Below are 13,491 nucleotides of genomic sequence, written 5' to 3'. Positions count from 1 at the left end.
TAAAGAAGGTGTTAAGCAGCAGTTGAAGCCCTTTTGCGGTCCTTGCCAACAGGTAGCCCTTTACGTCCAACAAAGGGATAGTCAGCACATATTTTTTTTAAGAGGGTATTTTCCAGATTGTTGATGTATAGATTAAAAAGAAACGGGGCCAGGATGCAACCCTGTCTTACACCCCGGTGTACTCCGAATGCCCTGGTCACCTTCAGGTCCTGGGTGTATCGCACATTAGCTCGAGTGTCCTGGTGTAGATCCGCCAGGAAATTGACCAGGGTCTGCTCCACCCCCATATTTCTCATTGCCTCCTATAGTTTGCCCCTGTTGACACAGTTGAAGGCTGAAGAGAGGTCCCTAAAAGCCATATGGACTGTGCCCTGGCGTGCCAACGTATATTTACCTAACACCATGTATAAGTTGAGACACTGGGAGATGGTGGAGTGGCCTGGTCTAAAACCGTATTGAAGTGGAGAAATTATATTATTTTCGTCAGCCCAGGTGGTTAGCCTATTCAGGATTACACTGCCTACAACTTTTACGACCGAATCAATTAAAGATATTGGCCTGTAGCAGGATGTGCAGTTTCGGTTCCGTCCCCTTTTTTAAAAACGGGGACTATTGTGGACAACCCCCAAGACTTTGGGCATCCATGGTCGGCGGCTGCATTAAATACAGCGGTGAGAACGGGGGCCCAAAGTGATGTCCTTGATTTAAAAAGGTCCGAGGGCACACCATCAGGCCTGGGTGCTTTCCTGTTGGTTAAACCCATGATGCCCTTCTCCACCTCACAAATGTTGAAACGCAGGGGGTTAAAACCTGGTTCACCTTTGTCATATATGGGTTGTGGTATATCGCTGTGAAAAACACAACTAAAATGTGAGACCCAATCATCTTCTGTAATATTGGTGCCTTGTGGGGAATCACCTGTGTAAGCAAAGAGGGGTGTATTTATAATGCCCCAGAATTTAGAGCTGTTACCAAGTATTTCTGGATCTAACAGGTTTTCCCAGGTGGCCGCTTTTACTTCCGCTTTGCGTTTAACCAGAGCCCTATTGTAGGTGAGCCGAGCAGCCCTGATGTTTACCTGGTCCCTTGGATTGGCCTTAAGGGCTGACTTTAGGTCACGGCTTGCCTTTGAGCATGCTTTGTCAAACCACTTTGGTGCGTTACAAATTCGGCCTGTAGAGGCTACTGTTAGCATTCCCCCAACTTTAGTGACTATGCCGTTAAACGCTGATAAAATTTCCTGTGCTGAGGGTGTGGGAGATACGCAGGTCAATAGCTCAGTATTACAAGGCCTATTAATCTTTTCATAAAGTTTGGCCGAGTTCACCCTTTCCCACTTTAGACGTCTGTTTCCGTACGTACATTTTAGGACCCCACTGTCTGGCCTTTCTTCTTGTATATTGAGAAGCGTCGCTCCAAAATAAGTGCAAACAGGATTGTGGTCACTCAATGGATTCTCTAAAATTTTAAAACTAGATATACAGGAACTAAGATTACTAGAATAAAGAATGTGATCGATATAGCAACCCCCCACGCTGCCTGTGAAGGTAGGAATTTCATAAAAGGTGTAATCATCCACTATGAGACATGGCGGTAACTAAGTCGAAATCATCCATAAAGGCATTCAGCAAATTTCCTCGAGGGGTATGATCAAAGTGGAAGCCTTCAAGTCTATTTCAGCCCATTTAACCTATTGGGGTAATTGCTGGGTTCCCACAAGGATGTACATTCAAGTCACCTACGATGACGACCTACGGTGGGAGTTCTCAATGATGAGTTGTATCCTTCTACTCCGGGCGTCAGGTAGCTTTTTTTTTTTTTTCAAACATCAATTATGTTTTAGCACTCCACAGAGGTTTGTTTTCCTGCTCCTTTTTTTCTCTCTTTCTCCCTTGATAAATCATGCTTTTATGCTCTTTCCCCCTTTCTCCCACCTCATCCTCTCTTTTTCTCTTACTATCCCCATGTCATTATTTTTGTCCCTCAGAGACATCGAGCACTGCTGTGGCTTGGTGTTACAGTCTTTCTCCATTGCCCGCTTTCTCTCTTCCCTCCCCTGCCTGTCACTGCCTCCACACCGCCCTCCCCCCTCCTGCCATCCACTGCTCATCCTAATTCTGTTTGATACTGAAGGATGTTTTTAAACGTGTACAAGCACTGAGATAGCCAAAAACGGCAGCGATGTTTCATAGAAGTGTTTTTTTTATATTTCCGTGATAGTAGCGGTGTGACGTATCGTGGTAGCCGGCATGGAAGTATAAAACATAACATTACAAAATGGTCAAAGACTGCCACCATATTGCGTTTACACGCAAAGGCTATTTCGAAAGTATAGAAATTCCTGGTAGTGGAAAGACAGAGGAGTGTGGATTGTTAGTGGGACTTAAAAGAAATGTGTTTTCAAATTAACCAAGTTTTAGGGAAGAGATGAGAGAGAGAATGTGTATGTGTGTGCTTTTGTCTGTATAGGTGAAAAAATCCAGGTTGAAATCCGACAAAAACATCACCATACCCGACTGAAAGCACCTGTACCCAACTATTTCTACAGAATATGTTTGCCAAATGCCCCCACCCCGTCCCTCCCCAAGCTACGCCCCTGCCTGTAGATTGTACCTGCCCATGGTTATGCAGGTACCAGAGATGTTGCTGTTTGGATGCAGGACTGTGAGGGTAAAATGTCAGTGAAGAGAATTGCAAAGACACTTTTAAAAGTTACAAATATTTAAAGTTTTCAATTGTCCGTATAACTAGCTACTGATCTTAATATCAGGATACATAATTTGCTATTGTTAATTTTATAGATCATGCCGTGAATGGATTTTGTAAATAATAATTTTCCACTCTAGAAAATAATCAAGTTTCTTCTACTCACCAACGCAGTTATCACAAAGACTGCAATGAGAGGCCCGGGGAGGCCGGAAGATTTTGCAGGTGAAACAGTACTTGAGTTTCACCGTCTGCCCATTGATCACTACTTCTTTCGTTCTTGGAGGTGGTCTGTATGCACCTGTACTGGTCCCATTGGCAACATCTGCAAAAACAAAGCAAAAAAACATTAAATAACAATAACGTCATTTAAAACAATTCTTCAGTGTTTCTCGTGCTGACCGCTGTACGATACAGTTTAAACAGAGTGCGTATTTTTTACCAAATATTTTGCAGTTTAAGCATGCTTGTGCCTCTGCCCCTCAGTACTATTTTAGCCTAGTCTGTTTTCTATGTCTGTTTTGGTGCCTCAGTGACCATTTTGCTGTTGTGAGTAGGTCTCTCCTCCTTCCGCGACAGAACTGAGCTTTGGTATTGTTCTCTTCTGCTCCCGCCTTCATAAATTCAAGCACTAGAGGATCCCAAACCTTTGCTTTCTCCATGGTAGTGACACACTTCCATCGTTCCTCTGGCTCCAACCCTACCCATCTTATCATCTTCCCCTCCACTGTTTAACTGCAGGTGCTCTCTTCACCTTTCAGTGCATTCCCTTTTGCCAAAAGGAGTGCCAGGGAGATCTATATTGTAGTACTGATTTTCTTCTTGCAGGAACAGGTAATCAAACTCAGTAAGCAGGTTTCTGATCTGAGCAGATTTACCTGCTCAGTGACTTTTTCCAGCATGTTGACCATGACTATCCCATGCTCTGCAATCAATGGGCAGCTCCACAGGATATGACAAAACAGCACTTTTTCTCAGCTTTGCAGCACAGGCACTGCTGTTGGAAGGATGCTATCTTTACCTGGCATGCTAGGGTTTATGAAAGTTCTGTGAAGTATGCTAAATTGCAGCATACTTCATCACACACTTCCAGCTCTCTCACAAAATTCCAGCACCATTTTTTCCTCTGACCATCCAAATTACTGTTAGTCTCTCTTAATGGAGGAGTCTCATATAATATCTCCACAAGTCACCCCACTGCCCCCATAATCAAGACTTGTTATACCACCATGCCCTTTGTGGTTCCCTGCTTTCCCTTCCTATCAACTGTTTCAGGGGTTCTATTGTTCTACCATAGTTAAGGAACTGTCATGCTGCCAACGTTCGCTTTATACCAGGTCTGGGAATTCTCACATTACTTCTGCATGGAAATATACCAAAGTATCTAACCCCGTCTTCTTGTCTAGCTGTAGACAGCTATTTTAAGCAACCCGGGCAGCCCCCCATCTCATCCCAGTGTCTAGATCACCCTCTTGCCTCTCGGCCAACGCCATCCTTGTTTTGTGGGATTTAGGCATAATGTACCATCTCAATACCCAATGTATCTGAGCCGCCCCACCACAAACGTGATAATCTGGGGCCACCTGACTGGCCTCAGATATATTTAGGTGAAGTTTGTCCAGCAATACCCTTTGTCTCCCATTATTCCATACGAGGTACAGTAGCATTTAACCTCTCTCACTGAACAGTCGTGTCAGCATCATTAAAGACAAATTCACAAAAAAGTACAGTAGGCATGACAAAATAGTAAATTTTGCCAAGGCTTTGTGGCCCATTATCATTAAAACAAGAGATCCTGCAATAACATATGGTTCTGCTCTATATGTCTGAAAACTAAGGTATTTAAAAGTTAAAGTTCCCATTTTCCTTGACTTGGAATCACCGCCATTCAACTTCCTGAGTCAATAGGATGTATTGGGAATATACGCAGCTTGTACCAATTCCTTTTTAATCCCGACACGTTTCCAAATTCATCTAAAGTTGGTTTCCAACCCCGTAATCTAATTGTTCATCAATACCAGCAGGTCTCCCGTGTGCAATAATATTGCGTGTGGTACCCTCTTGTACTAGTATGCCTCTATCCATGTCACTGGCTCATATGACATTGGTGAACACCCCCACTGCTAAGGCAAAGATTGGTGGAGAAAGGCATTAGGTATTCCATGACTTGTGCAAACCCTTACTGTCAGGCTTGTCTTAAACAATAAGTCCCAGTAGGTTATGGCTCCAACAAGCCCCATTAACTTTTGCACCGCATTTAGGTATTTCCACTTAAAAGTTGCAAAGACCTTAAGTCAACTGACAGGGAAGGAGTGGGCAATTTACTCACTACGGCGAACAATCAGTGGCCTATTATTCCATTATGCATAACTGTCTCAGAGGTTGAGCTCGCTATCAGACATAGTAAGGGCGGAAAGCTCCAGGTCCGGACGGGGTGCCCATCGACCTTTATAAGGCCGATACCAAACTATGGGGCCCCGTCTTAACCAAGGTGTTTAATGCGGCAGTCGATGAGAGTACTCCACATACTTGGGGTGAATCTATAATCATCCCTATATACAAAAAGCATTTGCAATGCAATGGTCTCGGCATCATTAAAGGTAGAGCTATTGGCATTGCTCATGACATTTTTTTTTCTTTAAATCACAAATAAATGGCATTGTCATTAACATTGCCAATACACAGCACTCTGCACTCAACAGCACACAATGCTCTGCACACTCACGCTGCACTCACTGCTCTGCACACTCACTGCTCTGCACACTCACTCTGCACTCACTGCTCTGCACACTCACTCTGCACTCACTACTCTGCACTCACTACTCTGCACTCACTACTCACTACTCTGCACTCACTACTCACTACTCTGCACTCACTACTCTGCACTCACTACTCACTACTCTGCACTCACTACTCTGCACTCACTACTCACTACTCTGCACTCACCACTCTGCACTCACTACTCACTACTCTGCACTCACTACTCTGCACTCACTACTCTGCACTCACTACTCACTACTCTGCACTCACTACTCACCACTCTGCACTCACTACTCACTACTCTGCACTCACTACTCACTACTCACCACTCTGCACTCACTACTCACTACTCTGCACTCACTACTCACTACTCACTACTCTGCACTCACTACTCACTACTCTGCACTCACTACTCACTACTCTGCACTCACTACTCACTACTCTGCACTCACTACTCACTACTCTGCACTCACTACTCACTACTCTGCACTCACTACTCACTACTCTGCACTCAATACTCTGCACTCACTACTCTGCACTCACTACTCTGCACTCACTACTCTGCACTCACTACTCACTACTCTGCACTCACTACTCTGCACTCACTACTCTGCACTCACTACTCTGCACTCACTACTCACTACTCTGCACTCACTACTCACTACTCACCACTCTGCACTCACTACTCACTACTCTGCACTCACTACTCACTACTCTGCACTCACTACTCACTACTCTGCACTCACTACTCACTACTCACTACTCTGCACTCACTACTCACTACTCTGCACTCACTACTCACTACTCTGCACTCACTACTCACTACTCTGCACTCACTACTAACTACTCTGCACTCACTACTCACTACTCTGCACTCACTACTCTGCACTCACTACTCTGCACTCACTACTCTGCACTCACTACTCACTACTCTGCACTCACTACTCACTACTCTGCACTCACTACTCACTACTCTGCACTCACTACTCTGCACTCACTACTCTGCACTCACTACTCTGCACTCACTACTCTGCACTCACTACTCTGCACTCTGCACTCACTACTCTGCACTCACTACTCTGCACTCACTACTCTGCACTCACTACTCTGCACTCACTACTCACTACTCTGCACTCACTACTCTGCACTCACTACACTGCACTCACTACTCTGCACTCACTACTCTGCACTCACTACTCTGCACTCACTACTCACTACTCTGCACTCACTACTCACTACTCACCACTCTGCACTCACTACTCACTACTCACCACTCTGCACTCACTACTCACTACTCTGCACTCACTACTGACTACTCACTACTCTGCACTCACTACTCACTGCTCTGCACTCACTACTCACTACTCACTACTCTGCACTCACTACTCACTACTCTGCACTCACTACTCACTACTCTGCACTCACTACTCACTACTCACTACTCTGCACTCACTACACACTACTCTGCACTCACTACTCACTACTCTGCACTCACTACTCACTACTCTGCACTCACTACTCTGCACTCACTACTCTGCACTCACTACTCACTACTCTGCACTCACTACTCTGCACTCACTACTCTGCACTCACTACTCTGCACTCACTACTCTGCACTCACTACTCTGCACTCTGCACTCATTACTCTGCACTCACTACTCTGCACTCACTACTCTGCACTCACTACTCTGCACTCACTACTCACTACTCTGCACTCACTACTCTGCACTCACTACTCTGCACTCACTACTCTGCACTCACTACTCACTACTCTGCACTCACTACTCTGCACTCACTACTCACTACTCTGCACTCACTACTCTGCACTCACTACTCACTACTCTGCACTCACTACTCACTACTCTGCACTCACTACTCTGCACTCACTACTCTGCACTCACTACTCTGCACTCACTACTCTGCACACACTACTCTGCACACACTACTCTGCACACGCTACTCTGCACACACTACTCTGCACGCACTCTGCACTCACTACTCTGCACTCTGCACTCACTACTCTGCACTCTGCACTCACTACTCTGCACTCTGCACTTACTACTCTGCACTCACTACTCACTACTCTGCACTCACTACTCACTACTCTGCACTCACTACTCACTACTCTGCACTCACTACTCACTACTCTGCACTCACTACTCTGCCCTCACTACTCACTACTCTGCACTCACTACTCACTACTCTGCACTCACTACTCTGCACTCACTACTCACTACTCTGCACTCACTACGCACTACTCTGCACTCACTACTCTGCACTCACTACTCACTACTCTGCACTCACTACTCACTACTCTGCACTCACTACTCACTACTTTGCACTCACTACTCTGCACTCACTACTCTGCACTCACTACCCTACACTCACTACTCACTACTCTGCACTCACTACTCTGCACTCACTACTCCTCACTACTCACTACTCTGCACTCACTACTCTGAACTCACTACTCACTACTCTGCACTCACTACTCTGCACTCACTACTCTGCACTCACTACTCACTACTCTGCACTCACTACTCACTACTCACCACTCTGCACTCACTACTCACTACTCACCACTCTGCACTCACTACTCACTACTCTGCACTCACTACTCACTACTCACTACTCTGCACTCACTACTCACTACTCTGCACTCACTACTCACTACTCACTACTCTGCACTCACTACTCACTACTCTGCACTCACTACTCACTACTCTGCACTCACTACTCACTACTCTGCACTCACTACTCACTACTCTGCACTCACTACTCACTACTCTGCATTCACTACTCACTACTCTGCACTCACTACTCACTACTCTGCACTCACTACTCTGCACTCACTACTCTGCACTCACTACTCTGCACTCTGCACTCACTACTCTGCACTCACTACTCTGCACTCACTACTTTGCACTCACTACTCTGCACTCACTACTCACTACTCTGCACTCACTACTCTGCACTCACTACTCACTACTCTGCACTCACTACTCTGCACTCACTACTCACTACTCTGCACTCACTACTCACTACTCTGCACTCACTATTCTGCACTCACTATTCTGCACTCACTACTCTGCACTCACTACTCTGCACTCACTACTCTGCACACACTACTCTGCACACACTACTCTGCACACACTCTGCACTCACTACTCTGCACTCTGCACTCACTACTCTGCACTCTGCACTCACTACTCTGCACTCTGCACTCACTACTCTGCACTCTGCACTTACTACTCTGCACTCACTACTCACTACTCTGCACTCACTACTCACTACTCTGCACTCACTACTCACTACTCTGCACTCACTACTCACTACTCTGCACTCACTACTCTGCACTCACTACTCACTACTCTGCACTCACTACGCACTACTCTGCACTCACTACTCTGCACTCACTATTCACTACTCTGCACTCACTACTCACTACTCTGCACTCACTACTCACTACTTTGCACTCACTACTCTGCACTCACTACTCTGCACTTACTACCCTGCACTCACTACTCACTACTCTGCACTCACTACTCACTACTCTGCACTCACTACTCTGCACTCTGCACTCACTACTCTGCACTCTGCACTCACTACTCTGCACTCTGCACTTACTACTCTGCACTCACTACTCACTACTCTGCACTCACTACTCACTACTCTGCACTCACTACTCACTACTCTGCACTCACTACTCTGCACTCTGCACTCACTACTCTGCACTCTGCACTCACTACTCTGCACTCTGCACTTACTACTCTGCACTCACTACTCACTACTCTGCACTCACTACTCACTACTCTGCACTCACTACTCACTACTCTGCACTCACTACCCTGCACTCACTACTCACTACTCTGCACTCACTACTCACTACTCTGCACTCACTACTCTGCACTCACTACTCACTACTCTGCACTCACTACGCACTACTCACTACTCTGCACTCACTACTCACTACTCTGCACTCACTACTCACTACTCTGCACTCACTACTCACTACTTTGCACTCACTACTCTGCACTCACTACCCTGCACTCACTACTCACTACTCTGCACTCACTACTCTGCACTCACTACTCTGCACTCACTACTCTGCACTACTCTGCACTCACTACTCACTACTCTGCACTCACTACTCTGAACTCACTACTCACAACTCTGCACTCACTACTCTGCACTCACTACTCACTACTCTGCACTCACTACTCACCACTCTGCACTCACTACTCACTACTCACCACTCTGCACTCACTACTCACTACTCTGCACTCACTACTCTGCACTCACTACTCACTACTCTGCACTCACTACTCACTACTCACCACTCTGCACTCACTACTCACTACTCACCACTCTGCACTCACTACTCACTACTCTGCACTCACTACTCACTACTCACTACTCTGCACTCACTACTCACTACTCTGCACTCACTACTCACTACTCACTACTCTGCACTCACTACTCACTACTCTGCACTCACTACTCACTACTCTGCACTCACTACTCACTACTCTGCACTCACTACTCTGCATTCACTACTCACTACTCTGCACTCACTACTCACTACTCTGCACTCACTACTCTGCACTCACTACTCTGCACTCACTACTCTGCACTCTGCACTCACTACTCTGCACTCACTACTCTGCACTCACTACTCTGCACTCACTACTCACTACTCTGCACTCACTACTCTGCACTCACTACTCACTACTCTGCACTCACTACTCTGCACTCACTACTCACTACTCTGCACTCACTACTCACTACTCTGCACTCACTACTCACTACTCTGCACTCACTATTCTGCACTCACTATTCTGCACTCACTACTCTGCACTCACTACTCTGCACTCACTACTCTGCACACACTACTCTGCACACACTACTCTGCACACACTACTCTGCACACACTCTGCACTCACTACTCTGCACTCTGCACTCACTACTCTGCACTCTGCACTCACTACTCTGCACTCTGCACTCACTACTCTGCACTCTGCACTTACTACTCTGCACTCACTACTCACTACTCTGCACTCACTACTCACTACTCTGCACTCACTACTCACTACTCTGCACTCACTACTCTGCACTCACTACTCACTACTCTGCACTCACTACTCACTACTCTGCACTCACTACTCTGCACTCACTACTCACTACTCTGCACTCACTACGCACTACTCTGCACTCACTACTCTGCACTCACTATTCACTACTCTGCACTCACTACTCACTACTCTGCACTCACTACTCACTACTTTGCACTCACTACTCTGCACTCACTACTCTGCACTTACTACCCTGCACTCACTACTCACTACTCTGCACTCACTACTCACTACTCTGCACTCACTACTCTGCACTCTGCACTCACTACTCTGCACTCTGCACTCACTACTCTGCACTCTGCACTTACTACTCTGCACTCACTACTCACTACTCTGCACTCACTACTCACTACTCTGCACTCACTACTCACTACTCTGCACTCACTACTCTGCACTCTGCACTCACTACTCTGCACTCTGCACTCACTACTCTGCACTCTGCACTTACTACTCTGCACTCACTACTCACTACTCTGCACTCACTACTCACTACTCTGCACTCACTACTCACTACTCTGCACTCACTACCCTGCACTCACTACTCACTACTCTGCACTCACTACTCACTACTCTGCACTCACTACTCTGCACTCACTACTCACTACTCTGCACTCACTACGCACTACTCACTACTCTGCACTCACTACTCACTACTCTGCACTCACTACTCACTACTCTGCACTCACTACTCACTACTTTGCACTCACTACTCTGCACTCACTACTCTGCACTCACTACCCTGCACTCACTACTCACTACTCTGCACTCACTACTCTGCACTCACTACTCTGCACTCACTACTCTGCACTCACTACTCTGCACTACTCTGCACTCACTACTCACTACTCTGCACTCACTACTCTGAACTCACTACTCACAACTCTGCACTCACTACTCTGCACTCACTACTCACTACTCTGCACTCACTACTCACCACTCTGCACTCACTACTCACTACTCACCACTCTGCACTCACTACTCACTACTCTGCACTCACTACTCAGTACTCTGCACTCACTACTCACTACTCTGCACTCACTACTCACTACTCACTACTCTGCACTCACTACTCTGCACTCACTACTCTGCACTCACTACTCTGCACTCACTACTCACTACTCTGCACTCACTACTCTGCACTCACTACTCTGCACTCACTACTCTGCACTCACTACTCTGCACTCACTACTCACTACTCTGCACTCACTACTCACTACTCACCACTCTGCACTCACTACTCACTACTCTGCACTCACTACTCACTACTCTGCACTCACTACTCTGCACTCACTACTCACTACTCACTACTCTGCACTCACTACTCACTACTCTGCACTCACTACTCACTACTCTGCACTCACTACTAACTACTCTGCACTCACTACTCACTACTCTGCACTCACTACTCTGCACTCACTACTCTGCACTCACTACTCTGCACTCACTACTCACTACTCTGCACTCACTACTCACTACTCTGCACTCACTACTCACTACTCTGCACTCACTACTCTGCACTCACTACTCTGCACTCACTACTCTGCACTCACTACTCTGCACTCTGCACTCACTACTCTGCACTCACTACTCTGCACTCACTACTCTGCACTCACTACTCTGCACTCACTACTCACTACTCTGCACTCACTACTCTGCACTCACTACACTGCACTCACTACTCTGCACTCACTACTCTGCACTCACTACTCTGCACTCACTACTCACTACTCTGCACTCACTACTCACTACTCACTACTCTGCACTCACTACTCACTACTCACCACTCTGCACTCACTACTCACTACTCTGCACTCACTACTGACTACTCACTACTCTGCACTCACTACTCACTACTCTGCACTCACTACTCACTACTCACTACTCTGCACTCACTACTCATTACTCTGCACTCACTACTCACTACTCTGCACTCACTACTCACTACTCACTACTCTGCACTCACTACACACTACTCTGCACTCACTACTCACTACTCTGCACTCACTACTCACTACTCTGCACTCACTACTCTGCACTCACTACTCTGCACTCACTACTCACTACTCTGCACTCACTACTCTGCACTCACTACTCTGCACTCACTACTCTGCACTCACTACTCACTACTCTGCACTCACTACGCACTACTCTGCACTCACTACTCTGCACTCACTATTCACTACTCTGCACTCACTACTCACTACTCTGCACTCACTACTCACTACTTTGCACTCACTACTCTGCACTCACTACTCTGCACTTACTACCCTGCACTCACTACTCACTACTCTGCACTCACTACTCACTACTCTGCACTCACTACTCTGCACTCTGCACTCACTACTCTGCACTCTGCACTCACTACTCTGCACTCTGCACTTACTACTCTGCACTCACTACTCACTACTCTGCACTCACTACTCACTACTCTGCACTCACTACTCACTACTCTGCACTCACTACCCTGCACTCACTACTCACTACTCTGCACTCACTACTCACTACTCTGCACTCACTACTCTGCACTCACTACTCACTACTCTGCACTCACTACGCACTACTCACTACTCTGCACTCACTACTCACTACTCTGCACTCACTACTCACTACTCTGCACTCACTACTCACTACTTTGCACTCACTACTCTGCACTCACTACCCTGCACTCACTACTCACTACTCTGCACTCACTACTCTGCACTCACTACTCTGCACTCACTACTCTGCACTACTCTGCACTCACTACTCACTACTCTGCACTCACTACTCTGAACTCACTACTCACAACTCTGCACTCACTACTCTGCACTCACTACTCACTACTCTGCACTCACTACTCACCACTCTGCACTCACTACTCACTACTCACCACTCTGCACTCACTACTCACTAC

The 13,491-nt window shown here is 46.7% G+C and overlaps 1 protein-coding gene across 2 annotated transcripts in view; it reads right to left on the bottom strand.

Moving 5' to 3' along the window:
• Positions 1-13,491, bottom strand: part of ZDHHC14 (zDHHC palmitoyltransferase 14) — a 527,275-nt gene that overhangs the window by 119,814 nt on the left and 393,970 nt on the right. For both annotated transcript variants that reach the window (XM_086927312.1, XM_086927311.1), the window contains exon 3: positions 2,873-3,031. In XM_086927312.1, the coding sequence (XP_086783438.1) occupies positions 2,873-3,031 (159 nt within the window). The remainder of the gene's footprint in view (positions 1-2,872; positions 3,032-13,491) is intronic.

This window comes from Lissotriton vulgaris, chromosome 6 (assembly GCF_964263255.1).
Source record: "Lissotriton vulgaris chromosome 6, aLisVul1.2, whole genome shotgun sequence".
Lineage (NCBI taxonomy): Eukaryota > Metazoa > Chordata > Amphibia > Caudata > Salamandridae > Lissotriton > Lissotriton vulgaris.
The sequence above is the reverse complement of the archived record's forward strand: the minus strand, read 5'-3'. Positions and strand labels throughout refer to the sequence as shown.